Source organism: Spermophilus citellus (genome assembly GCF_964194105.1).
Source record: "Spermophilus citellus genome assembly, chromosome: 7".
Taxonomy (NCBI): Eukaryota; Metazoa; Chordata; class Mammalia; order Rodentia; family Sciuridae; genus Spermophilus; species Spermophilus citellus.
The window spans coordinates 161,995,850-162,023,733 of NC_138188.1; the positions used below are offsets into that span (position 1 = coordinate 161,995,850).

Genomic DNA, 27,884 nt, shown 5'->3' on the forward strand with positions numbered 1-27,884 from the left:
CCATGACAGTGGGGACCTTAGAGTCACCTTGCTGTCCTATTATTAGTCAATAGTCAAGAGAGGACCTGTGCAGGGCTTTTGGAACTCCTCTGGGACGCCCAAACTGAAGTGCAGCAGAGGATCCTTGTCTCTCTCTTCTCTGAGAGCACCCATTCTCTCTCTTGAGACTGTTCTCTTCTTTCCCCTTCAATAAATTTGTCCTGTTATTCTAAGGGACACTTAGGAAATCTTTGGGACTTGATCAATAAGAATCAGGGTTTGAAGAGGGCTCTTTGCAGCTGCCTGTATAGCAAGCCTCCAGCTTCTCCTAAAGATCAAGCTGCCTATCAAGATCCCCACAAGTTTTTCTGGAGACACAGCAGGGTGGCCTGGCTGGAGCATCTCCTTTCAGCAAGATCCAGGAGGAGGAGCTCTGCAGGGCAGCAGCCTGATCTGGGTAGGAATCAGTTTCGGTTTCCTTTCTGAGCCTGGCTCCACCTCCAACTCCACCTCCCAGGCTGGGCTGCAGAGGGACTGTCTCCCTTGGTTTTCCGGGAAGCAGGCGGGGTTTGTCAGAACCACATAAAGCCTCCCAGCTGGACACTGCCTGCACTGTAGCTGCACAGGGACAGGTGAGTGTCCAGAGAGGCCTGGGAAAGCACAGTGCCCAGGGGAGGCACTGTGGGGACTTTGCTGCATGCAGGGAACAGTGATACTGACAGGAGCTGCAGGTGAGCTCAGACCCCCTCTCATTCTAGTTCCCACCAACTAACTCCTGCTGAGGCTCTTGGGTGGAGCTTGAGAAACTGTCCCCTAAGCAGCAGTGGCTTTTCCGCTGGTGTTGGTGGGCAGGCAGAGGGATGGGGAGTGCAGGGGTCGCAGAGGGACTCAGGCTAAGGCTGAGCCCTGAGAAAGTTTCAGACCCAGGGCTGCTGGGGTGCGAGCCCACCCCAGCTGCTGACCATGGTCTCGGTGGGTTGTGTTTGCCCGCTAAGGAGGTGCAGCCAGCAAGGCCAAGTCCAGGAGATCCCTGGAAGGGCAGAGGAGCCCTCAGGGATCCTGCAGGAGGTTCCCAGGAAGGGGTGGCAGAGACTGGCTTGTGCACAATGCCCCTGCTCCAAGTCCTCCCCAGCCGTGGACTTGAACTTGGAATCCCTAGGATCCTGGGGTCTTGGGGGTACAGAAGGGTGTCAGTGGCAGACTAGGTTAGGGGTCTGACTCAGTTTGCAGAGATGCCTTGGGTGGGCCTGGAGGGGTGGAGAGTGGCAGGAGTCCTGCAGACTGATAGAGGACTCCAGGGCCTCGGAGTCCTGTCCCCCAGGAGGTTGGTGACCACGAATTGCTCAGATGGGGTACTAGGAATGAGTGGTCACATTGTAAGTCAAGGTTTTCCTGGGAAGCCATCAAGTGCTGGTAGCCACTAACTGTCAGTCCCAGAGGGTTCCAGAAGAAAAACAAAAAGGGCAAGTAGCCCTGGGAGGGCTGTTTTCAAACCTAGACAGAGCCGCCTTGGGAAGGTGGCTGGTTCTCAGTGCCTTAGGCTGTCCCTAGAACTGCTGGGCAGGGGGTCCCTTTAGGCTCCTGAGGGAGGAAGGCTCTGAATCCTCCCTGCGTTCCCTGTTAGCCTTTGGGCTCTGAGCTGAGGATGCTGCCTCACATGCATGAGCCCAGCCAGCAGGCTGGATGGCCCCTCACCTGCTGTGGGCACTGTGCCCAGCAATGCTGGAAGCTGGCACCTTGGTCTAGGAGATATGTGCAGGCTCCCACAGCCTGAAATCTGGAGTGGAGAGGCAGCAGCCTCCCACCCAACCTCACAGGACAGTAGGTGGCCACAAGGCAGGATCCTGCCCTAGAAAGGAACACAAAGAGCCCTCAGCACCTGGACAGTGGCCCCTCCCTGACCCTGAACTGTGATGACAACAGAAGTCCAGGCAAAACCCAGTCCTCTGCACAATGTGACCACACTAGCCTCGTGGGCCCTGCCCAGTGGGGTCTACAGTAGTGAGGGAGGAGAGCTAGGGAGGAGAGAGAGGCAGCCCAGCTCCCTTTCAGTCTCCCCCCAAACACAGGGTGCAGTACGTGCACCTCACGAGCAAACGTGGGCTGAGAGCTGTGGGTCATGACCATGAGACTCTACCAAAACCCATGGTGCTGGATTTGCTTGGTCCAGGTGCACATGGCAGCTGGAGGCCCAGAGCAGAGAGAGTAGAAACTGGTGGAATAACTGAGATTTCCTTTCTGTGAATCCACCCTGATGATCAAAATGACCCTAGAAAGGTACAAAGTTTGTGGCTTGTTGACAAAACACACAGGACTTAGCTCTCAGGAATCTCCGTAGGATACAAACAGAGGGAGGGCGTATATACCCAACGACCTGCTTTGTTTGCTCAAAGCGAGTCCGTGGTCATGGAGAGCAGGCCAGGGACCCATGATGTCACCTGATGGTGTACTAAGGCCCACTGAGGCCGTCCTGGCCCAGTAACATGGTGATCCAGGGGGCAGATGGAGAGGGTCTTCTCTGTGGAGCCAGGGACACTGTAGGAACCCAAGCTCTCAGCCCACGTTTGCTCGTGAGGTGCAGATCCTGTTTCCAAAATAGGTGGAGGGCGGTTGTTTCAAGAAGAGTTCTGTGGATGGACAGACTCCATAAGTGGCCTCTGACTCCATGACCTTCCTTATCACCCCACTCCTACCAGACAAAAGGAGCCACGCTCCCTTTCCAGAGGGCCAGGGAGACTAGATGCTGCCCTAGAGGCACACAACCCTGGGGGTGGGCAGAGGCTGTTGTTCTACAGAGGCCTGGGCTGTGTTCTTTACCAAGGGCCAGGGCTTCCACCTTCCCTGACTGGCACATCTCCTGTGAAGTTCAAGGTGGACAGGAGACAAGGAAGAAGATGAGTCCTCCTCCATCAGAAGACAATTGTGCTCATCCTGCTGCTGTGGAATCCAACCATCTCTTCCCAAATGGAGATGCTTCCACGGCAGAGAGAAATGAGGCATTGGTAAGTGGCTCTGTTCAGAGGGATGCTTTATTGGGAGAATTTTGACCCAGTAACAGGAAGATGGCTGTCACAGTGGGTGTGAGTCCTTCCCATCCCCACCCTAAGACTTATAACCCAGCAGGAGGGCGTCTGGGAGGGAACCCTAAGCAGGTGCTGTAAGGAGAGGAGGCGTGGGGCGGGGGGGGGCTTCCCCTTTGCCTGTGACGTCAACACTGCTGCTGACACCACTGGACAACTGTTGAGTGTTGCTGAGAAATGGAGTCCAGCAGAGCAGGCGAGAGGCCAGCATTTCAAACCCGGAGTAGAAAAGACCCCAGCCCCTCCCAAGGACCTGGCTTGAGCTGCCCTGACTCCTCCCCAGGGCCTCGAGAGCGAGTCCTGTTGTGATCCCTCCTTAGAGCTGGGAAGCTGGACTGCCGAGGGAGGGGGATGTCACATCACCCGGCTGAAAGGGCCAGTGTTGGGACCAGTCTCCAGGGCGCCCAGTCCTCACCCCATGTCTGCTTCGTCCCCAAAAGCTCTCCGTTCTGCACTGTGGAGACCACGTGGCTTCCCTAGGGATGGAGTGTCCTCGTGAGACCTCCACACTGAGCCATGGTGAGACAGGGGGCAGCACAGTGCGCCCTGGGTGTGGATCCCAGCCCTGTCCCTACACCAGCCCGTCTCATCCCCCTGGTCTCCCAGAACAACATGGTGCCCAGCCACATTGAGCTAACCCACTTGGTTGCACCTGGGCCACAACAGAGCGTGCCAGGACCCAGTGGTCCTGCTCCAGGAGGGACAAGACTGACTCAGTTCATGGTGTCAGAGGTTTCAGTTCATGACAACTTACTGTGACCTTGAGATGTGGTGTCAGAGCATGGCAGGGAGCCTTGCCACACACGGTGCTCCCCTCAAAGGCTGGGAGACAGAAGAGAGAGGAAGGACTGCCCCACGTCTCCCCAGGCCGCACCTGTGAAACTGCACACTGGATCCCAGTAATTCCAAGCTGGGAACCAAGGCTTCACCACATGTGCCTCCGGGAGACAGGTCCAGATTGTAACCTCTGCTCTCCCCACCTGCCTGGGAAGCAGCTGGTCTTTTCTAGTCTGGGTGAGGGTGTATGCCTGTGAACCCCACGTCCACTTCAAGGTAAGAGTGACGCTGGTTCTCAAATGCGCCCCCGGCCACAGCATCCGCAGAGCCTGGAAGGTGCTGGAACTGCAGGTACTCGGGCCCTCTGCAGCTGAGACCTGGAGAATTAGAGACGTAGCATGGGGCCAGGATCAGCGTTGATGGCCCGGGGGTTGTCTCTGGCCCTCTGGAACCGTGTGCTCCCGGAGGCCACCTGCACAGCAGTGTTTATCACTTTTCATAATAACATGATTTTCATGAACCAGCCCAGGGGAGAGTGCAGAGCAGAATGAGGTTGCCTTGTCGGAATCCCACACTGGCCATCACATCCTGGCCAAGGCACGCAACTTCTAAAAAAACCCAAAAAAGAATAGCAGCCTAATGAATCCTCCTTAAAATAGAACAGAGTCACTGGCCTGGTTCCTGCCTGCTTCTAGATGAAGGCCAGGTGTGCTGGCGGGAGACACGCTGCCCCTCCGTCCCTGGGTCACCCACTGCCCAAGCCATGCTCATCCCGCTTCTTTTCAAAAAGAGGTTTTGGGTGGGTCTAGAATCCCACGTTCCTGGGGTTTTCTGAGTGTGTTAAGCCTGTCAGAGAAGGAGGGTTCAGCCCAGGGTTAGGGCTGTGCTCAGTAGAGTGGGAAGCCTTGGACTGAAACCCAGCACCAAATAAACCAACCCGCACCAGAAGCAGTGTCTCCCCACCTGGTTGGTGGGTGGTAGGAAGCTGCTGTCTAGCCCATCTTTGGTCCTCTGTAGAGAGTGTTTCATGTGGTGGCCACTTTTAGCATTTTCTCTTGGGCCTGTTCTACAACAAGTTGACTCTAAGGTGCATGGATGTAGTTTGTTTTGTATTTCCTGTTTTGGGGTCTTTATGAGGGTTTTGGACTTTTGATTTATGTTTTGCATCCAATTGAGGGGTGCGTGCACGACTGCTTCAGGTATTTCCCCCTCCCCTTGGTGGGATTCCAGGGACCCTGTATTACTCCTGTCCACATTGCCATCTTTGGTGGAGCGCGACCTGCACATAACACAGTGTCCTCTTGGCCTTCTCCAGGGGTCCGAGTTCAACCTCTGCAGGCAGTACGAGGAGAAGGTGCGCCCCTGCATCGACCTCATCGACTCCCTGCGGGCCCTGGGTGTGGAGCGGGATTTGGCCCTGCCTGCCATCGCTGTCATTGGGGACCAGAGCTCGGGCAAGAGCTCTGTGCTGGAGGCTCTGTCGGGAGTGGCTCTCCCCAGGGGCAGTGGTGAGAACTCATTTCTAACTATTGTCCTCGGGCACCTGGTGGCTCCCAGAGCAGTTCTGTTTTCTCCACAGTCTGGAGGCTGCAGGTGGAAGGTGAACGTGGGTTCTCCTGAGGTCCTTCTGGGCTTGCAGCTGGCTACCTCTTCACTGTGCCCTAACCTCACGTGGCCTTTTCTCTGTGCAAATTTCCTGGGGTCTCCACCTACTTTTACAAAGATGCCAATCACACGAGTCAGGACGTTCCTGTTGTGACCCCTGATGACATCTATCAACTCTAATTGACTCTTCAGTGGTCCCATCTGCAAACACAGTCACTTCGGGGTGATTGGCTCAGCCTGTGCATTTGGGGTGAAGAGCTCTCTGTCTCTTGCACCGTCTGTTGCACGCATTTGTGGATTGTATGGGGTCTGCAGTTGGTGGAGAGTCTGAATGGATAGTGTCCCTGCCCAGAACATAGTGCACTTGGGTGTCTTTCCTGAGCTCATCACACCAGGTTACTGGCCAGCTGGGGGACAGTGATGGGCACTCTGTAGAGTGATGCGTTTGACTTGCATGGACAGGGGTGCCTGTGAGAGCTCAGAGGCTGAGCTCTTAGACAGCCAGGATTCAGAGAGGGCTTAGAGAAGCTCCTTCTGTATGGGAATGTGGCCTGGGAGAGCAGTGAGTGGGGGGTGGCTCAGGAGCAGGCAGGGCTCTGTGCCTGTGTTTGGGAGTTTGTCACCTGAGCTGAAGGCAGTACATTGGGTTGAAACCCCGAAGTGTTCATGGGTTTAGATGAATGGGAGAAAGTCACTGGGATGACTGTTCCAAAAGCTCATGTCTGAGGTCAACACAGACCCAATGCCCAGGTGCACGAGAGGTCACTGCAGGGTTTTGAGACCAGAGGCTTCTGCCTGGGCATCTCCCCTGATGATGGCATAAACCTTGGAGATCTGTTGGTGCATGGCCCCTCCAGCCTCAAGAGCAGAGCAGAGGACTGACATTAGCGTGGTCTCCTAGGTATCGTCACCAGGTGCCCTCTTGTGCTGAGGATGAAGAAGCTGGGGCAGGAGGATGAGTGGAGGGGCAAGGTCAGTTACCTGGACATGGAGTTGGAGCTCTCAGAGGCTTCACAGGTGGAAGAGGAAATCAACAAAGGTGAGTGCCCGTGGTCTTGCTGGACACCAGGCCCAGCTAGTGCAGAGGGTCCCCGTCTCCCCTGCCTTGGGCCTGCTCCCTCGGGAGTCCTCCCTTCACCCACCCCAGGGCTACTGCACTGCTCTGCCTCATGTTAGGGTCACCCACACGACGTGGGGACCTGGGTACTGCAGGAGCCGGGAGCTGCCTCGGCCACACAGGCCGACGTCATTATCTGCAGCCATGTCCTAGACTGTAACAGACATTCCAGAGAGATGGTGTCTACGCTCAGAAGCGCCAGGTGGCCCTCAGGAACCTTCTCCCATTCTAAATGTGTCAACACCGAGCGGGGTCCAGAGAGGAGCAGGCTCCCAACAGGACTCACCGGTTCCTGGTGCCCTAACGAGTTCCCAGCTCTGGTCTGGGTCCCCTGATGTCCTCACATTCCTCTCTGTGACTCTCCTCCCACACCCAGGGGAGGGTCACGGCATGCCATCAGGAAGGGCTCCAGGCCGGCCCAGTGGAGATGTCCCAGGTCCCTCTATAGACAGTCCTGGGCACAGCAGGGAAAGAACCGAGGAACCTCTTGAGGAAACATGGGGTCCAATCTCCAAAGGGGAAGGTGCTCCAAACCTGCTGCCCCCAGGACCCCCGAGCCAGAGCTGCTGTGGCAGGCTCCCGAGATGGGGCACCGCCCTTCAGCTGCACCCCGTGTCCTCTCCTCTCCACAGCCCAGAACCTCATCGCCGGGACAGGGCTGGGCATCAGCGATGAGCTCATCAGCCTGGAGGTCAGCTCCCCCAGCGTCCCGGATCTGACCCTCATCGACCTTCCTGGCATTACCAGGGTGGCTGTTGGCAATCAGCCCACTGACATCGGGCGCCAGGTGAGACTCCAGCCTCCATCTGCCTGTGCCCCGGACGGGGGGGCGCTGCAGAGTGCAGCCGGGAGTCCAGGTCCTGGTTGAAGGGGGCGTGTGGAGGTGAGTGGCAGTGGAGAGCCAGTGTCACGATCCCCAGTGGACGGAGATGACCGTGCAGACAGGCAGCTCTGTCCTTCCTTCTGTAGCCCCCACAGAGCATGGTTGGAGCTGTGAACGCTCCTTGAGCATTTCCGACATCGGCGCGTCACCTCGTCCCCTTCCTTAGAGAAGAAGGGACTTTGGGCCTCAGAATGCAGGAAGGCATCATCTCTGTATGTTCGGCCGAGTCTTGGTTGGGTCACGGTGACATTTTCGGTTGCACACACCCTGCCATCTCTTAGAGGGCTCCTAGTGGGCAGAGAGGGTGAAGGCGCAGAGGAGGTCACATCTGGCCTCCGTGGCTCTCATCCCAGGAAGGAAGACTCAGGAAGCGAGTCAGGCAGTAGGTCTGGTGTCTTGCTCTCCATTGGGACCCTCAGATCTGAGGCCTCAGGGACAGTAGGCAGCCACAGCCTCACGGCCTTCCCTGACCTGGGGCTCCACAGTCCGCAGGCACCGCGGCCCTGAGTCTGGCTTGGCAGTGCCACAGGGTTGTGTTTGCAGGTTCACTTTCCCACGGGTCCTTTTTTGAGGAACCGGTTGCAGACACTGAGTGTCCACCCCAGTGTGTCTCCTGCTTGTCCACCCCAGTGTGTCTCTTGCTTGTCCACCCCAGTGTGTGTCCTGCTTGTCCACACAAGCGCTGGGAAGTCACGGCCTCTTTTTCCTATAGATCAAGCGACTCATCAGGAAGTATATCCAAAAGCAGGAGACCATCAACCTGGTGGTGGTCCCCAGCAACGTGGACATCGCCACCACGGAGGCGCTGAGCATGGCGCAGGAGGTGGACCCTGATGGAGACAGGACCATAGGTGAGAAGCAGGGAGCCGACGGTGGGACCACATCCCTGAGTCCAGGGGAGAGGCTGGCTGGCCAAGGGTACCTGCATGTGGCTCAGGAACCCCCCAGGTGTAGGATACGTGTCCGCTGGGTCTGGAGGAAGGGAGCCACGTTGACCCTTATTGGCCACCTCATGGCCTCCTGACCCATGTCCCTTTGGGAAGGTGCCCTGGGCTCCGAGGGCTAGGCAGGAACAGGAAGGACAAGCTCCCAGTTGAGATCTCTGGAGGGAGGCCAGGCTGGTCTGTGCATGGTGAAGGATGGAGAGAACACAGCCTGTCCCTCCATGGGCCTGGGTGCAGGAGTGGAGAAGGGCCACCACTCTAGCATGGCCCTCTGTCTCCCTGAGGCCTTCCCTGCAAGTCTTTGTGGACTGGGACTCCAGCTTGCACGTGGGTTCTGTAGGGGCCCTGGTCTGCTGTCACCTGGGCTGGGAGGAGGCCTGGGGGCTGGTTCTTCCCCTCTGCCGTGGGACACTGCACGGTCTCTGATCCCAGTCCCTGGTGCAGGAATTCTGACGAAGCCCGACCTGGTGGACAAAGGCACCGAAGACACCGTGGTGGACGTGGTGAGGAACCTCGTGTGCCACCTGAAGAAGGGCTACATGATCGTCAAGTGCCGCGGCCAGCATGACATCCAGTCGCGGCTGAGCCTGGCCGAGGCCCTGCAGAAGGAGAAGGCCTTCTTCGAGGACCACCCTCAGTTCAGGTTGGTCAGCTGCACTTCCCCAAGGCCAGCCCCAAGCAAGGCGGCCGTCCCTGCCAGGGAGAGTGGCTGGGCTGAAGCAGGTGTTGGCAGTGTGTGTGTGTGTGTGTGTGTGCGCGCGCGTGCGCGCACATGGGAGTGAGTGTGCGTCAGCCTGTGTGCCCTCGGCACTGACTGCAGAGCTGTCCTGAGAGGAAAGGGACGCACACAGCGTTGCCCCCTAATTTAAGGAAATAAGGAGGCTGCTTGCTGCAGTCATCTAAGCGTTTGGTGCTGGAACCAGAGTAGAAACATGGATAGAACAACAGAGAAAAATGGAGAGCCCAGGTCGGACACAGGTGCCCGCGTGTTTGACACTGACCAACGCACAATTCACGGCAAGGAGCCAGAGAAGTCGCTGCCACTGAGGGGCATGGGGTTGTGTTGACATCTGGGTAAGCCTGAGTGGGGTCTTCCCTAACTAGCAGACCAAAACGGACATCAGCTGTAGTTAACTTAGCCATGAAAGGTGACCATGCGGGTCCCTGAGGACCTTGGCCCCGGCATCTGCAGTCACAGGTGCGGAAGTGCCTGTGTCCAGTGAGGCCTCTTCAGAAGACAGGACTGACTGACCCGCTGGTGGGATCTCAAGGAAGAGCCAGGTGGAGTCTCAGCCTTATGGCCTTCAGTTCCCCGGGAGGCTTCAGGGCATCCCATGGAGTGACAGGATGCCCCAGGTGCATGCAGAGTGGCAGCTACAGTGCGTTCCACAGCAGCCAGAAGGTGAGAGACGCCCAACATCCGAGGAGCTAGGAGTGCAAAAGCTGGTAGCTGTGGGCAGGAGGTGGACGCTCCCGTCCAGGCTCACAAAGGCAGGAAGCCCCCTCCTGCTGCCACATCGCTGGCCCTTGAAGACACTGTGCCAAGGGAAAGACTGTGACACCAGACTAGGCCATGTGTCTGCACTGGACGAGGTCCCTGGAGCCAGGAAACTCACAGCCACAGGAGAGGAACTGGCCAGGCCTTGGAGGAGGTGGGAATGGGGCTTGGCGGTTAATGGAGCAACGTTCCGAGACAGGAAAGTTCTGGAGGTGGGAGGTGAGCCACAGAGTCAAAGTCTTGGTGTCTCTGAAGTGTGCACTCTAAATAGCTAAAAGTCAAACAACATGGCATGTTTCACACACGTTAGGAAAAATGGATGCTTGTGGACAGTCAGGCTTGGTGAGGGTCTCCAGCCCCTGCCGCCTGCCACCCTCAATGACTACAAATGTCAGAGACCTGCAGTACCTCACCCTGTGGGCCCAAGTTTGGCATTACAAGGAGACTCTGTGGCCTCCCGCTCCACGTGAACATGGTTGCAGTTATCATCCCGGGGCAGCTGTGTCTCTCGGCTCCCCAGTTGTCACGTGTGTATGTAAATAGGCACCATGTTTGTGTGCAGTCCTGTCCCCACAGGTGCTGTGTAGTCACGCCTGTTACACACGAAAGGGTGTGTGTACGCTACGGAAGTGTGTCTGAGGTGCACACATGCATGCTTCATAGACCAAATCTGCAGTTGGATGTCTTGAGACACATTTATTTGATGAGCTGGAAGGGACAGTTCCAGCCCTGTGGACATACCCGAGCTGCCCACAGGCAACCATGGTTGGGTCTGATCCAGCTCTGAGCATTGCTTGGGTACCAGCTGTATGCCCTTGTGTTCGGTTGGAAGCGCCTGAGTCTGTCCCGGCCTGCACATGCAGACTCTGATGTGCTGTCCACGTGACCACGGATGTCCCTCTTGCTCTCTCCCAGGGCTCTGCTGGACGAAGGAAAGGCCACGATTCCCTGCCTGGCGGAGAGACTGACCACTGAGCTCATTGCACACATCTGTGTAAGCAGACCCCATGTCCTCTCTGAGGGGTCCCTGGCACCCAGCCGTCCACAGTGCTGGGCAGGTCCTGTACCCAGACCTCTCAAGGCTTCTCGGCACACATCGTGCTGTCTTTGCCGTTGGTGACTCCAGCACGAGAAGCCTTGGTGGGGGACTCTGCTGCCTCACACAGCAGATGTGGGTGGCACCCTGGCTGTGAGTCCGTCTGTCCTGGGGTGTGATTGTGGGTATCCTTAGTAAGGACTTGGGTTCCCAGTGGGTCTCCAGGGAGAAGAGTGTTGTCTGCTGTCGGACCTGGCAGAGTGTCCCGCTCACACCCTGTAATTCTCAGCAGATGGGGGCCCTCAGCCAGTGTGGACTGGGGCAGCAGCCCTGTTGGAGAGCTGCCTCCCGTGTGGGCACAGATTCTCAGTAGAGATCTTGCCATGCTGCCCAGCTCCAGCGTTCAAGGTCTTTCCCAAAGTCCCAGGGTGCAGGTGGAGAGCAGGGTGATGTCTGGTGGACCTGGTCATGAGGGTGGCGCTCTCTGGGCCAGCGTCATGCAGAAAGAGCTCATCCCTGAGCTGACTGCCCACTTAGAGCTGCCTGGGACTTATCTTTGCCCCTGCACTGGGTCACACTCCTAAACCCAAGCTCATTTTTCTTAGCGAGGTCACCGCCCGGGAGGCCCAAGGTGAGTCTGAGGCCCATCAGCTGGCTTCGGACTCTGAGTCTTCCTCCTCACATTGCCAGTCATGGGCGCGTGTGAGGGAGGCTGCTGAGGGCCTGGCTGCACCCTCCAAGCTGCAGGGGCGGGGACCTGGGGGCAGCAGGTCACCTTGTATTTTATTGTATTTATTTTTCATTTTTAAATAGGACATTTGCATTTATTTCTGATTTTGCTTCAGACGTGAGGTGATTTCTTTACATATGAAGTATAGCAAGTATATATAAAACAGTTAATAGACACTTATATACCAACTTGGTAGATTTTTTGGCATTTGCTTCAGATTCCCCTCCTTTTTTAACCAGTCCATTGTTTTATGTGTTGTTTTACAATATATATATATGAGGATGGAGTGCATTTTGATATATTTTACATACGTGAAGTATAACTTCCCATTCCTGTGGTTGTAATGATGTGGAATTGCACTGGTCATGTATTTATGTATATGAATGTAGTAAATTATGTCCGATTGTCTCTAAAGTAGTCCCTATTCTCACCTTCTGTTTCTTCCCTTGATTCGCTTTTGTTTAAATCAATGAACTTCTCTTTCCCCCTCCCTCCTCATTTATTGGGTGTTAGCATCCACATATCAGAATGTTTGGCCTCTGTTTTGTTTTGCTATTTTTTGGATTGCCTTATTTCACTTAGTAGGATAATCTCCAGTTCCATTTCATTAGTGGTCAATGCCCTGATTGACTCTTCGCTATGGCTGAGTAATGTTCCACTGTGTACATACACCACATTTTCTTTATCCATTCATCTGTTGAAGGGCACCTGGGTTGATTCATAGTTTAGCTATTGTGAATTGAGCTGCTCCAAACATTGATGTGGCTGTGTCCCTGTAGTACGCTGATTTTAAGTCCCTTGGGTATATAAAGCGGGTAGTGGGATAACTTTAGCCACCTGTTAGGAATAGAAGAAGTCCCTGCTAGCTTCTCCCTGCTGAGAACAACATCTAAATGTTGAGGACTCTCAAGTTGTTCCAACTGCAGACAGTGGATCTGTCTGCACCCCTGCACCACCAGAGCTCGTGGAACATGATGCAGAAACAGTGGCACCTCAGTGGCTCCTAGGTGGCCAGGAATCACGTTCAGTGGGCGTCTCTGTGCGGCTCCTGGGCTTGTGTGCAGGAGCAGGCTGTGGGCAGCCCTGGTGGAAGGGGATGCCCAGAGTGTCTCTCTGCACAGGAAAGTCTTTAGAGGACATCGGGATGTCACATGTGCCTTGCAGCTACTCTGGTGAGCAGGCCTGTGGCCTCGTTTTTATTCCCAGTCCATATTTGTATATCCCATCGTTTTCCCAGAAATCCCTGCCACTGCTGGAAAATCAAATAAAGGAAAATATCCAGAAAGTAACCGAGGAGTTGAAAAACTTTGGCGTGGGCGTCCCAGAGGAGGAGAGCGAGAAAACCTTCTTCCTGATAGAAGTGAGTGTTGCCCGGGGCCTCGTGGGGCAGATTCCACCTGGTGTCCACACAGGGACGCTGAGCCTCCTCTGCTTCTGTCCTCACTCCCATGAGGCTATCCACGGCCCTGTGCCCACTTGGTCCTAACAGGGACAGGGTTGAGGCAGTGGCAGGGAGTGGAGGGTGTGTGCAGGCTGGGTAGCAGGGAGGGGGTCTCAGTCCTCTCCTCCACTGAAAGTGACAAGGGAAGGGTGGGACTTCCTGGTACCTGAAATACCTCACCCCCTTTAATCCAGAGTCGCCCAGGAGGGGGAAGGCTCATCCAAGCCCAGCACCAACAGGCCTGCAAACAGCCTGGCGTCTGTTATTTGAAGATCTGCTCACACTGATGTTGTCCTTATTTGCAGAAAATCAATGAGTTCAATCAGGACATCAATGCTATAGTACAAGCCGAGGAAGTTGTAGGGCCGGAAGAAATGCGGCTGTTTACCAGGATGCGAAAGGAGTTCCACAAATGGAGTAATGACATCGAAGAGAACTTCCAAAAAGGTGAGTGTGCTGGGTGTGTAAAAGCAGTGGAAACCCGCGGCTCACTGTTCTGGGTGTGTGAATGCCAAGATCCAGGCGCCAGCTGATTGGGTGTCTGGTTTCAAGATGGCGCTGTCTAGTTGTGCCTCAGAGGGAAGCAGGGGCCAAGCTCCCCTGACCCTGTTTCTGAGCGCAGGCATCCAGATGTTGGGGTAGAGCCCTCAGGACCTGAAGTCCCACTTTTAATGCCACCACATTGGAGAACTTCAGCATGAACTTGGGGACACGTTTGGCCATGTCAGTGAGTCAAGGCCTGGTCATAGCAGGAGCCTTGGGCTGAGTCTGGGGGCAGGTTCCAGTGGTGGGGATGCTGGAGAGGCATCTAGGAGACAGCAGCCCACCTGCTGGGCTCCATGCTGCGGGCCGAGGCCATGAGCCTTCATGACTGATGTCCAAGGTTACCATAGAAGAGGGGGAGATCTATTGGCCCCAACACTTCTTAGCCTCTAGAAGAGATGCTGCTCCCCAACAGTGAGTGGAGGGACATGGTGCATCTGGTGTCCTAGAACCCCACGAGGGTACTGCTAGCACAAGCCTGGCCTCCTGTGGCAGCAGAGAATGAAGATAAACAGCCCACTGGACACGACCAGGAATCCGGGGAGGGAGAGGGCAGTTCTAGAACGATCTATCCAGATTTCAAGAGGCTGAAGGAAGTCATAGATGAGTTGATCAGGGTGTAGCAGCCAAGCACAATTCCAAGTGACCTGCTGTCCCTCGAGGACCTTGATGTGGGTCCACTCTTCACCTCCACCTTCCAGAGCTTCAGAGCAACAGATTTCCTTGGCTTTGAGTCTCAAGCTGGGAAAGTGGTGCTCCTCTCTGGGTAGGCCACCTGTGGAGTCCACGGGCCGACGGCGTGGAGGGGTGGGGACTTGGGGCAGTGCTCTTTGGAGAAGCCCGTGGAAGGCTCATTAGGGGACAGCGACTTACCTCCTCACTGTGTCCTCTGTTCCTACACTGCTCAGCCCTGCCATTCCAGGGAGCAGAGGCTGTCCACTGCTGTGGGTGCATCGGGGTTAGGGAGGGACACCTGCCCATTTCCAACAGGGAATCCTTTGCAATCTCACGGGGGTGAAACGCAGTGCGTGGAGTGTAGAAGACAGAGCTCTTGAGACTCCATAGTAACACCCGAATAACCCAGTGAGAAAATGGGAAGAGACCCGACTTCAGGAAGAACACCCAGAAATGCCCAGGCACCTGAAAACCACAGGGTGACCGCTTCACAGCCAGGGATGGACACGACCCTCATGAGCTGCTGGTGGAGAGGGAGGTGGCACAGCTGCTTTGGATGATGGCCAGCAGCTCCACCCCTAGGTCCACACTCCAGGGCCCTGAGACCCATGTCCACACAGGAACTGCAGAACAGGGGTCCCCACAGCAGCCCAGGTGTCCTCACATGGTGGCCTTGGTCCATGTCCTGGTCTCGTCTATGGTGCTCACAGGAGCACCCCTATTTAAAACCATTGCGTCTTACAGACCCTGCCCACAGCACGGTCGCACTATGAGGCCTTAGGTGGTGGGACCCCCACCTGCATTTCCAGGAATTTCCCCAAACCACACACAACTGTGCGATGTGAAATTCTCAGTCCCGGGCCCAACGCGTGACCCATTCTGAACATGGCTGGACCTTGGACACACCCTGTAGGTGCAGGAGGCAGTCCCAACAGGCCACATGCACCTGTGTCAACACCTATGATGTGTCCACAGTGGGCAGAGCTGTCGGTCAGCCAGCAGAGTGGTGGTCGCAGGGACTGGAGAGAGGGACCAACTGGCAGGGACAGTGACAGCCTGTGGCGTCTTCCAGGGGAGGACTTCTCAGCCTCTAGAAGACATAGTGGTGGGGTCCCAGATCAGTGAGACACGCCGAGAACCATAGGACTGTCCACTTGGCAGAGTGAGTGGTACTGCCTGAGAACTGATCTCAAAAACAATTTCCTGCCAGGAAAATCCCTGAGCAAACAGCCCCCAGAGTCCATCCTTCCAGGTGGGAAGCTGGGCCCCTCTGAGGCTGCATCCTGAGCGTCCCCATGGTCAGGCACCTTGGGCAAAAAGTGTGAAGAGAAGCTGAGCATTCTGCATAGTGGACAGTGTCACTGAGCCTCCGTACAGCACCTGAGGTGCCTGTGCCCTCTTGTCCCCTGTATGACGGACACATCCTCTGTCACCACAGCCCAAGAGCACCTGGTGGGAAGGTGGCTGCAGCTGATGTCAGGGTCGTTGCTGCCCCCAGAGGCCCTGTGGTCCTGGTTGGGGAGGAGATGTGTCGTCCTCTCTCTCTGGCAGAAGTGGGGCAGGGTGACACAATGACACAGGCCAGTGCTTTGTCCAGTGGACCTTCCCTGAGACCCTGCGCCTGCTGTTCCTCTGTGTGACCCCTGGGGGGGCCTAGGGACACCACAATGGCCATCTCCTTACTACAGACCAGAGGGTCATCCATTCCCAAATCGAGGTTCCTGGGAATTCGCTTCTCCCACTGAGGTCTTCAGAAGACCAGGAAGGGGGTGTCGCCCACCCGCGGGGGGCTTACCCACAGCCCCTTTCCTCCTGTAGGGCATGGAGTTCTGCGTAAAGAGATCAGGAAGTTTGAAAACCAGTACCGTGGCCGGGAGCTGCCAGGCTTTGTGAATTACAGGACGTTTGAGACGATCATAAAGGAGCAGCTCAGATCCCTGGAGGAGCCGGCCGTGGACATGCTGCACACGGTGACGGGTGAGCACCATGCCACTTTCTGGCCTTCACTTCTCAGGCAGGGAGGGGGATCGGAGCCGGGCTCAGGTTCACAGCCATTCCCGGGGTTTTCTCCCAGCAGCCCTCTCTGCCGCCCAGACCCCAGCCTGCTGTTGGGCTCCATTCTGACACTGCCACCCCACTGGCTAAGGGCACGGTCCCCCAAACTGTCCCCAAGAGTATGCGCCCATCAGGAGCACATCCCTGCCTGTCCCTCAGGCCCTGCCCCGTCCTCAGGTTGGGGCGTCCCAGGTGATTCCAGGAACAGGCTGCCTGGCCCCTGCTGTGCGTGGGGCGGGTGTTGAGGACCCCGGGCTTGTGCCATGGCGGGTGGCGTGGGCCTCAGCTCAGATGCTCAGAGGTGTTCTGGAGGCCTCCCCACCAGGGTCTGGTGATGACTGGAGCCCCAGCCCCACTTCCCTCCCCGGAGGGTGGGGTGGGGTGGACATTGCAGCTTCTACAGCTGGCTTGTCCTCCTGGTGACCAGCCTCATCCTGCATCTGTCCGTGCCCACAGAAATGTTTAGTGGGGCGAGAGACGCTCCTATCAGGCAGGAGGTCCCCAGGCTCCCAACAGGCATGTCAGGGCTGGAGGCCTGGCTGGGGTTCCCTCTGCTACCCTCCCCTTGCCCCACGGCCCTGAGCACAGCCCGTCCAACGCTCTGTGTGTTGGCTCCTCTGAGAAGCGGGGTTGGGGGAATGGCCATGCACCCAGTGAGGGCCTGGCACTGCCTCGAGGGGCGAGTGGGTGCGGTGGCATTGCTGTGGTCAGGGAACCAGGTTAGAGCCCTGAGGGCAGACCGACTTTGTCCTCTCTCACCCCTTCCTGAAACCATCTCCCCGAGGTTTGGAGAAGGCCTGATGTGTCCCCTCTCGTCCCTCCCCGCACACCCTGCCTCTTCATGAAGAGTGGTCAGGAGGTGGCCAGGGGCCAGCTGGTGGGCAGCCTCCCCGGGCTCAGCAGGGTGAGTCCCAGGAACCTGGCCTGCTGGGTGGCGTCCCCACCAGCACCCTCGTCCCTGCAGAGCTCCGGCCTATGGTGACCCTGTGGTCCTTGCAGCAGGCGCCGCAGTTACCCAAGAGAAGTGCAGTCAGTCAGCATCTCGGGAGCTACTTGGGTTTCACAAAGCTGTGGTTTGGGGTCAGCTCAGACTATTCAAGGGTGACGATCTGGTGCTCTGGGATCAAGGACGATCCCGGGAATAGGAAGAACGGGAATGTGTGCTCCTAACACGAGAGCGATGGCGGGAATTTCTATGTAGTGAGAATCGGCTCTTGCATTTCGCTTCAAATGAATATCGTGGTCCTGCAGATTCTCTGGACAGCCTTCAGGCTGATGTGACAGTTTTATCATTAAGGATGACTAGAATCCTGGTCCCCACAAGCCACATTCTTTGAAACTGAGCTCAACGAGTGTTCTGTGGAGTGGCGGCCAGGGCTACTGAGCGAGGTACCCCTCCAAGGACCTGAGGGCCCACTTCTGCAGGTGCAGGGGGGGGGAGCAGGCCTGGCCCCTGGCCTGTCCTGTGTCTTGGGCTCTGTGCAGGCTGCATGGGCCACCAGGGCCGCCACCACTGTGGAACCTCTTTTTCTCTTTGGTCAGATATGGTGCGAGTCGCCTTCACAAATGCTTCAGAAAAGAACTTTGCTGAATTTTTTAACCTCCACAAAACTGCCAAGGTGAGAAGAAGCCATGGTTTTCAAAGGCTGACCCCAGGCTGGCGGGGGACCCTACCTGTTTCCTCAGGCCGTTCCCGGCCTCTCGTTGGCTCTTGGAGAAGCAGTTTTTCCATCGGGCGGGTGGATCCTCTGATGAGGCCACCAGATCAGGTTGGAGTCAGAGGAGGGCTGGGGAGGGAGAGAGCAGGCAGAATCGCAGCCTGTGACTCTCAGGAGAGAGGCCGCTTTGGTCAGGTTGGAGGACACCAGGTGGGCGTGACCCCAGCTGTGGCCCTCAGTGAGAAGCTGAATACAGAAATAGCATCTGTGGAGAGTGCGCAGAGAGCCAGGAGTGAAGGAGACCCTGTGCCCAAAGGATAGGCGTGGCCCAGAGCCCAGCAGGGCCACCTGGGGAGAGGGCTGCTCAGTGGGCCCAGGACCCCAGGGCTCTGACCTCAGCTGGGGTCAGGCCTGCATGAGCAGGGGGTGGCCCAGGCTGCCCCAGGCAGTGCCGTCCTCACCTTGGTGACCCAGGCTGTGGGGATGCTGATGACCTACTACTGCCCGGGTGACTTGGTGGAGGGAGGTTGAGCATGCCTCTCTCCCCGCAGTCCAAGATTGAGGACATCAGGCTGGAACAAGAGCAAGGAGCGGAGAGGTGGATCCGGCTTCACTTCCAGATGGAGCAGATCGTGTACTGCCAGGACCAGGTCTACCGGGGCACGTTGCAGGGCGTCAGGGAGAAGGAGGCAGAGGAGGAGAAGTGGAAATCCCATGGCCAGAGCCAGTCTGTCTCTGCAGAGGAGTCGTCCATGGCTGAGATCTTCCAGCACCTCGATGCCTATCGCAAGGTGCGTGTGCAGGGTCTCCATCCTTGGGGTTCTGTGGCTTCCCTGCTGCCTGAGCACCTCTCTGTCTATGGCACGGTGGCTGTGAGGTGACCATCAGCCAGCTCCATCTCTCAGCTCTGGGTGAGCCTCCCTGGGGGCAGCTCCACCTCGGGTAGACAGAAGTGGTTGTGGCTTAGAGCACTTGGTAATCTGGCTTCCACTGGCTGTGTGGCTCTGGCCAAGCTGCTTACCCTCTCTGAGACCTGGATTCTTCTCTGTGCAGTGCTGTCTCATGGAGAATGTTCCGTGAGAGGCGTGTGGGTGAGCCCCCCAGCACAGGGTTGGGATGGCTTGGCAGCTGCACAGGGACCCATGTCCTGGAAACGCCTGCTTGGCCTGGCGCTGCCTTTGCTCCCCACGTGAAGTCACAGGTGCAGCTCAGGCAGAGCTTCTGGGGCCTGAGTATCTGCAGAGTGAGGTGCTGGCCCTCCTGGTTTCCAGACCCAGCCCTCTCCACTCTGGGCTGCGGTGGGCAGAGTGTCTCTGTGTGCACCTTGTACAGCCCGCAGCTCTGCCTGGATGGCCTGTGCCTGGGGGGCCCAGGTGCCCTGTGGCTCGTGGCCTGGCGCAGCGCATGGGTCCGGATGGAGAGCACCCACGTAGCGCAGGGCTGGCATCCAGGTCCCAGCCCCAGTCCCTGCAGACCCAGGGCTGCAGACCCGGAGTGAGCCGATTAGGGGTGGCAGGAGTGCAGGGCCCATCCATCCCGCAGCCCCTGGCACCTGTGTACTCAGGCTGCCCCAGGGGGCACAGGGGATTTTCGGAGAGGGCGAGGTGTGACAGAGCAGAACGGCTGACCCTCCAAATGCGTGGCCACCACCCCATGGGAGCCTGCAGCCTGCCCCAGGAGCAGCCCTTCTCCAGGGTCTTGTGGCTGCTCCCAGGTGTCTCTGAGCGCTGCAGAGCTGCGCTGCACCTGCGTGTTCTCCTCCTTCTGCACAAGGGCTCGCAGGCTGCCCATGGCTCTGCACCTGGCCCCTCGCACTACTCCCTGGAGTAGGTCCACTCAGATGCCAAGAGCAACCTGGCTCCCCCAGTGACTGCCCAGTGTCCCACATTAGGGTGCAGCACAGGAGTCCGTCACCTCTTGACAGCACCATCTCTTTGCAGCCTCTGCTACCACAGGGATGTTGCAGAGGTGACCCTGTCCACAGCCCAGGCCTGTGGAAGCCTGCAGTGCCCGAGCCAGGTTCTGCAGGCAGACAGGACCAGAGGGATATGTCTAAGAAGTCAAAAATTGGCCAATGACTGTGGCCAGTGACTGTGGAGCTGGAAACTGGGGCCAAGTGAGCCGAGCCCGCGGCTGGGGTTTCCTCTTGCCCTGAAGGCCTTTCCCTGACTGGACAAGGCCCACCCACAATATAGAGTCATCTTCTTACTTAGAGCCAGCTGACTCTTGCATGCCCAGGTCCCAGCATGTCCCCGAAGGGCCCCTTTGCCCGCAGCCGTCCCCTCCTGCACAGCAGCTGGGGCTCCCACCCGCTCACCCCAGGCGCCCCATGCTCTGCTCCCTCTCAGCCTCCCCTGCAGCAGCCACTGGGTGCTCCTCGCCTGCCTGGTGTCTTCTTCGCTGGCATCTGACCACACGCTTCATCTCCTGGGCCATCCCAGAGGGTCCTGCCATGCACCCTGCCTCCCAGGGAGGGAGACTGAGCCCCAGAGAGGTCGCAGGACTTGCCAAGCTCCAGCACCTGCCGATTTCCTGAGGTCGGCCTGTGCAGAGGAGCTGTCAGGGATGTGGAGACGTGGTTTTGTGCCAAGTGTGTTGCTGCCTGGTTAGGAATGTCTGCCTCTTCCACGAGGAAGAGCCGATGGTCAGGGAGGCTGGGAACACTCGCTCCAGCTCGGTCTTGGACACCTGTGGGGTGGTTCTCTGTCCCGTGCAGGGCTCCCCCCGTCCCCAGCACAGAAGCCTGTCGGCACTAAGCCCAGGCGAGGGCCTGCACCCCCAGTCTGGGTCCGTCCAGGGTTCCTGTGGGGAGGTCAGCGTGCCCTGCTGGCCTGGCCCTCGCCTCCTGTGACCTGTCCCTTCCTCCCAGGAGGCTCACAACCGAATCTCCAGCCTCCTGCCCTTGATCATCCAGTTCTTCGTCCTGAAGACGTTCGGCCAGAAGCTGCAGACGGCCATGCTCCTGCTCCTGCAGGACAAGGACGCCTGTGGCTGGCTGCTGAAGGAGCGCAGCGACACCAGCGACAAGAGGAAGTTCCTGAAGGAGCGGCTCTCGCGCCTGACCCAGGCTCGGCACCGGCTGGCCAAGTTCCCTGGCTAAGGCTGTGTGCACCAGGTCCACAGCACAGGGAGGCGGCCCTGGCCTTTCCTGGTGGCTCTGTGACGACTGTCCTCCAGCAGAGAGGGAGCATGAGCCCGGCTGCCCAGGCAGGGGCTCTGCTGGCCCCTGGATGAGGGTTGGGGCTCTGGGAGCCTGTGATTCCCAGTGGTCAGAGGAGAGCCCCCTGAGCTCGGCCAGAGGGCTCAGCGCCCTGCCAGTTTCCTTCCTGATTTGTCATGTCCTGTCAGGAGCCATGTCTTGCTGTGGATGGGAGGGCTCGTGGTGGGTGTCCACCTGTCCCTAATAAACCCTGCTGCCCCGCACTTCTCTGACAGGCTTTGTACCTGGGGATCCCTGAGTATGGCAGGAGGAGGGGTCTTGTGCCCGACCTGCCCTGAAGCTGCCCTCCCCAGGGTCTGGGAAGACAGAGGACAGCAGCGTCCTGCTGATTCCTAGAGATGGCCGGGGAGGGGGAAGCTTGGAAAGGCAGTGACCTCAGGTTGTCACTGGTACCTGCTGGGTGCCTGGCCTGCAGGTGATGCTCTCTGGGTCCTGGTGGAGAGGATGCTCTGCCAGTTCTGGTGAGAGGTCCTGGCCGAGAGGGCGGCTGGTGCGGTGTGTAGGACGGAGAGGCCCTGTGTGGCCAGCAGGGAGACCCATGGGCAGCCACGAGCCACACCCACACCGGAGCGTCCATGCTGCTGCTTGACTTTCATCCCCTGGGGCCACCAGGATGGAGGGCGGCCGTGCAGCAGTGCCCCGGGGATGGGGGCACCAGTGGCCTTGGCCCTCGGAGGAGCAGGGCAGCTCTTGCCTTCAGGAATGCCTGAGCCCACACAGAAGGCAGGGACCACCCCAGGCACGAGGGGCAAGGACCAACCAGCAGAGGGACATTGTCTAGGCCACTCAGGCCGACCAGTCCTGCTGTCCTGGGGTCCCTGTGCGGCCATAGCCGAGTGATCTCCCCTAACTCTGCTGCCCGATGACAGGGAGGGACTCAGTCCACACTGGACGCTCTCCCTCCAGAGACACCCCCAGGCCTCTCCCTCCAGAGACACCCCCAGGCCTCTCCCTCCAGAGACACCCCATGTCCTCTCCCTCCAGAGACACCCCATGTCCTCTCCCTCCAGAGACACCCCATGTCCTCTCCCTCCAGAGATACCCCATGTCCTCTCCCTCCAGAGACACCCCCAGGTCTCTCCCTCCAGAGACACCCCCAGGTCTTTCCCTCCAGAGACACCCCATGTCCTCTCCCTCCAGAGACACCCCCAGGTCTTTCCCTCCAGAGACACCCCATGTCCTCTCCCTCCAGAGACACCCCCAGGCCTCTCCCTCCAGAGACACCCCCAGGCCTCTCCCTCCAGAGACACCCCATGTCCTCTCCCTACAGAGCCACCCCCAAGCTCTCCCTCCAGAGACACCCCCAGGCCTCTCCCTCCAGAGACACCCCCAGGCCTCTCCCTCCAGAGACACCCTCAGGCCTCTCCCTCCAGAGACACCCTCAGGTCTCTCCCTCCACAGACACCCCATGTCCTCTCTCTCCAGAGACACCCTCAGGCCTCTCCCTCCAGAGACACCCCTAGGCCTCTCCCTCCAGAGACACCCCATGTCCTCTCCCTCCACAGACACCCCCAGGCCTCTCCCTCCAGGGCCACCCCCAGGCCTCTCCTTTCAGAGACACCCCCAGGTCTCTCCCTCCACAGACACCCCATGTCCTCTCCCTCCAGAGACACCCTCAGGCCTCTCCCTCCAGAGACACCCTCAGGCCTCTCCCTCCAGAGACACCCCCAGGTCTCTCCCTCCAGAGACACCCCATGTCCTCTCCCTCCAGAGACACCCCCAGGCCTCTCCCTCCAGAGACACCCCTAGGCCTCTCCCTCCAGAGACACCCCCAGGCCTCTCCCTCCAGAGACACCCCATGTCCTTTCCCTCCAGAGACACCCCATGTCCTCTCCCTCCAGAGACACCCCCAGGCCTCTCCCTCCAGAGACACCCCTAGGCCTCTCCCTCCAGAGACACCCCCAGGCCTCTCCCTCCAGAGACACCCCATGTCCTTTCCCTCCAGAGACACCCCTGTCCTCTCCCTCCAGAGACACCCCCAGGCCTCTCCCTCCAGAGACACCCCCAGGCCTCTCCCTCCAGAGACACCCCTAGGCCTCTCCCTCCAGAGACACCCCCAGGCCTCTCCCTCCAGAGACACCCCATGTCCTTTCCCTCCAGAGACACCCCATGTCCTCTCCCTCCAGAGACACCCCCAGGCCTCTCCCTCCAGAGACACCCCTAGGCCTCTCCCTCCAGAGACACCCCCAGGCCTCTCCCTCCAGAGACACCCCATGTCCTCTCCCTCCAGAGACACCCCATGTCCTCTCCCTCCAGAGACACCCCCAGGCCTCTCCCTCCAGAGATACCCCATGTCCTCTCCCTCCAGAGACACCCCCAGGTCTCTCCCTCCAGAGACACCCCCAGGTCTCTCCCTCCAGAGACACCCCATGTCCTCTCCCTCCAGAGACACCCCCAGGTCTCTCCCTCCAGAGACACCCCATGTCCTCTCCCTCCAGAGACACCCCCAGGTGTCTCTCTCCAGAGATACCCTCAGGCCTCTCCCTCCAGAGACACCCTCAGGCCTCTCCCTCCAGAGACACCCCCAGGTCTCTCTCTCCAGAGACACCCCATGTCCTCTCCCTCCAGGGACACCCTCAGGCCTCTTCCTCCAGAGACACCCCCAGGCCTCTCCCTCCAGAGACACCCCATGTCCTCTCCCTCCAGAGACACCCCCAGGGCTCTCCCTCCAGAGACACCCTCAGGCCTCTCCCTCCAGAGACACCCCCAGTTCTCTCCCTCCAGAGACATCCCATGTCCTCTCCCTCCAGAGATACCCCATGTCCTCTCCCTCCAGAGACACCCCCAGGCCTCTCCCTCCAGAGACACCCTCAGGCCTCTCCCTCCAGAGACACCCCATGTCCTCTCCCTCCAGAGACACCCCCAGGCTCTCCCTCCAGGCACCTCAGGCCTCTCCCCATCCTGCCTGGGAGCAGCCCTAAGGATGATGAGTTCGCAGTGGCTGCTGTCCTCTGGTGGCTGCCGTCCTCTGGTGTCTACCGCCCTCTGGTGGCTGCTAGAGTCATTGCCCATGGCCAGGTCCCTTGCTGGGCTCTGCCCAGTCTTGCAGGGACTTGCAGTTCTGTGGGACAGAAATGGAATCTGAGGTTTCCAACCTGACATGGACTCTACTCTGCTGTGTGCAGTTTTCCTGGAGATCCCTGGAGGATGTGGGGGGGAGGAGTGGAGTCTGGCTCCAGGGAAGGGCAATTTATCTGGAAGCTAAGCCTGCTGGGACCCCGCCATGTCCAAGATGTGCCATAACACACCAGAGTCCCCAGACTTTCCTGACAGGTCATAGGCGGCCAGGGGTAATGTCCTGACCCTTCCCCTGACTCCTCACTGGGTGGGGCCTGTGCTCACTCCAGGGCTGGACTGTCCTCTGCCACCCCACACGGGGGTGACCCCAGCTGCTGCCCACTCCATGGCAGCTACCTGACGTCCACCTCCTGTGCAGAACATACTAGAACATCAAGGATGCGTCCTCATGGCCCTCACTGAGGGCAGCTCTGGAATGGGCCCCACAGGGTGAGCAGAGGCAGGAAGGGCCAGAGAGAGCTGGACGGAGGAGAGTGGAGCAGCTGGTCTCTAGAACCCGGCTGGCCCGCTGGAGCTGGACCAGGCTGGGGAGGAGCTGGGGCCGGCGTGAACCTTGCTCCCTGACCCTCTGGACTGGGCTGTCCTCTCCCATGCCAGGGCCTCCGCCCTCAGTACGTCCTCCTGTGGCACAGAGCTGGTCCCCTGCCAGCGTGGGGAAGCCCCAGGGCAGGCTCAGTCCCTTGAGGAAGGAATGCATCCCAGGGGCAGACCCTCCCCCAGGCGGCCATGAGCCCCAGAGGCCTGAGGTTGGTCTGGTTCCCCTTTATCCTCCCCCAGAAACAGCGCTCCTGGGAGTGCAGGGGTTTCAGATGGTCTGAGTCCCCGTCCCAGCGGGGGGCTCCAGGTGGTCTGTGGCTCTTGGGGCTCCAACACCGACCGTGGGTTTGTTCCCACTGAGCGGGTGGCTACGCTAGGGATGTTCTCCGTGTGACTTTCCAAGTAGTGAAAGTCCCTGCTCCTGCCTCAAACACTGGGCGCAGCCGGTGAGCTTGGTGCCGGCCATGCCATGCTGTCCAGCCCTGTGTGTGCTTGTGGGGCCGTGCAGGCCAGCTCTAGGTCAGCTCTGGTCACAGCCTTGGTTCTGGAATCAGAGCTGGATCCACTGAGCCACGGCAGAACTAGAGCAAAGGGCTCCAAGCTTGCCAGGGACCTGAGCTTTGGGTGACTGTCCCCAGGGACTCTGCCAGAGGTGAAACCAGCACTCATGCCCAGGCTGGGCTCAGGCTCGGCCAGCTGCAAGCTGCAGCACCGGCTCAGCCCGCCCCCAGCTCCCTGATGGGCAGCTGGGTGGTTCAGGCCAGGCCACTTCCTGGGGGGGAGCAGCCTTCCCGTACAGGAAGTCACTCTCCTTGTCTATCCCCAGCTTTTCCTTTCAGGGGAAGTCATTCTCGCCACCGACCAGTCATTCTAGGGGAAGTCACTGTCCACACCTGCTCTGCACTGAGGAACACTGCTTCCCTGGATTCCAGAGCCCTCCCTGGTGACGTGCCCCTTGCTGAGGCTTATCTGTGACCTCCAGCTAGCCAGCAGCCCTCCTGTGGACTGGTGGGGAGGATCTGCCTGTCCTGTGCATCCCAGCGTCCCAGGCCCAGGGAAGCTGTTTTAGGGGCTTTTTCACTGCTGGGACTACAGGATCTGACCAGGACAATTCAAAGGAGGAAAAGTTTATCTGTGGGCTCATGGTTTGGGAGGTCCCAATCCAGAGACGGTCAGCCCCATTCCTCGGGGGCTTGAGGTGACGCAGGACATCACGGCACAAGAGTGTGTTGGAGGGAAGCTGCTCCCAGGATGATCTGGAAGGGGACTCCAGTGGCCAGACACAAATTCACACCCAAAGCCGCACCCCAGTTCCCACCTTCCCCAGCCACACCCGCCAGGTAAGCCTCCGCCCCTCATTTCTCCTCGGATCCTTCTTGCCTTGACCCACAGGTGAGCGTTGGGGGACACCTCACATCCAAACCACAACAGAGGCCCACAGGCGGCCTGTGCCCGGCTCCCTCCAGTTCCCGCTGTTGAGCTGCGTCCTCTCAGGGGCTGTTCATGGCCCTGTGTTTGTAAATCTGAGTTTGGCTGGCGGTGTCCCTGTTCTCACCAGCCAGGGTGCAGTGCCGCAATGCCACCGTGGAGGCCAGCACAGGGTGGCGCAGCCTCTAAGGGAGACACGTGCTAGAGCCGTGGCTCGGGCTGTTAGGGGCTGCTGAAGGGGAATGCCATCCGGGGACCCACCAAGATAGTTAGATGTGGCATCTGCACGGAAACACGTGGAGTGGGGGCTGTGTGTGTCACTTGTGAGCGTATCGTGCCCAGGATGCCTGGGAGCCCAGCTGTCCCCAGAGCAGTGTCAGTGCTGCCGTCCCAGATCCCTGGAGCTTCCCACAGAGCCACTGTCCCCACTCAGAGCCTGTCACCCAAGACAACCCAGGGCTTGGGTCGAGGCTTCACTCTGTTTTCACTTTTTTCCCTGTGGACAGGTTTGGGGAGGGAAGCCAGCCACGGTAGTTTCCTCCAACCCTGTTACACGCTGAGGATGCTCAAGGAAGAGAGGCTTTCTGCCCCACGTGGGGAGAGGCACCCAGTCTCCTCCTGCCTGCGTCTCCAACTCCAGGACCTTGGGATGGATACACTGGAGGAGGCCTTTCTGCCACCATGAACCAACAGAAACTATGGAAAGGAACTGACTGTTTTGGTCAGGCTGGGCCTGAGGACATGGGTACCCTGGGCACAAAGGTGGGAACGGGTGGCTCTCAGGGCCCGAATCTGGGAGAGGTGGGAACCTGGACAAGGCCCCTCCAGGAGTCATCAAGGGTCACATCCCACAGGACAGGCTATGGGAATCGAGGGACCTGGCCTGGCCAGGTGCTCCAACCAGCATCCCCTCACCCAGGCCAGGCCCGAACTCCTTGCTGAACAAGGAGAGGCCACCCAGCTCTGCTGCCCGGCACAACTGCAAAGACTGGATGAATACTGGAAAAAAGCACACACTTTATTTGCATAGTATTTTGTCATTGAATTTTACAGCTTAGAAGAGAGCAGGAGACGAACTGTGGTCCACACTGATAGGAGACGCACCGAGAAGGGAGTGTTTGGGAGCGTCTGGCCACTTCCAGGAGCTTGAGCATCTGGCCTGGGAGCAGGCACCTCTCAGAGCCGCACGTCCGGAAGGTCCCCGGTGCTACTCCCGAGGAGGTGTGTGGGAGCACCCACCCTCCCCTGCCAGCCCAGTGGGAGCAGCACATCAGCCACTGGAGCCACGGGAGCTGGCCACGATCAAGGTTCAGAGTGTTCACACTCTGCACTTGGCAATGTCAGAGCGGGCCCTCCCTCCAGTGGAAACCCAGGGCCACAAGGGGCCACGGGGAGTGCCGCACACACCTGTCCCCTCTGTCACAAGCTTGGGGGCTTTTCTTTCACACTCCTCTGGAGGACCTTGAGTTAGGAGCCAGCTGTCACATGAGAGAGACTCAAAGGCCCGCTGTGCCTACGGGGCACAAGTAGAGCTTCAAGGAGCCCAGTGCAGGCAGGCGTCAAAAGCCAGGTCCCAGAGCACCGAGGTAGTCTAGGAGAA

At 58.6% G+C, this 27,884-nt stretch overlaps 1 protein-coding gene across 4 annotated transcripts; it reads left to right on the plus strand.

Annotated features, from left to right (window-relative positions):
* Nucleotides 1-455: 455 nt before the first annotated feature.
* Nucleotides 456-21,271, plus strand: LOC308652678 (interferon-induced GTP-binding protein Mx1-like). 4 transcript variants are annotated; one of them, XM_081300718.1, is made up of 14 exons: nucleotides 456-611; nucleotides 2,845-2,981; nucleotides 5,152-5,344; nucleotides 6,343-6,480; nucleotides 7,191-7,345; nucleotides 8,154-8,292; nucleotides 8,830-9,028; nucleotides 10,799-10,877; nucleotides 12,887-13,009; nucleotides 13,396-13,537; nucleotides 16,127-16,285; nucleotides 17,906-17,982; nucleotides 18,573-18,812; nucleotides 20,891-21,271. In XM_081300718.1, exons 2-14 carry the CDS (start codon nucleotides 2,874-2,876, stop codon nucleotides 21,119-21,121), a joined length of 1,983 nt encoding a protein of 660 aa, XP_081156844.1. In that variant the 5' UTR covers nucleotides 456-611; nucleotides 2,845-2,873; the 3' UTR covers nucleotides 21,122-21,271. The 4 variants fall into 4 exon arrangements, with proteins under 4 accessions (XP_081156844.1, XP_081156845.1, XP_081156843.1 ...); XM_081300719.1 differs by having other exon boundaries at nucleotides 473-611; nucleotides 2,801-2,981; XM_081300717.1 differs by lacking the exon at nucleotides 456-611 and adding an exon at nucleotides 633-710.
* The last annotated feature ends 6,613 nt before the right edge of the window (nucleotides 21,272-27,884 follow it).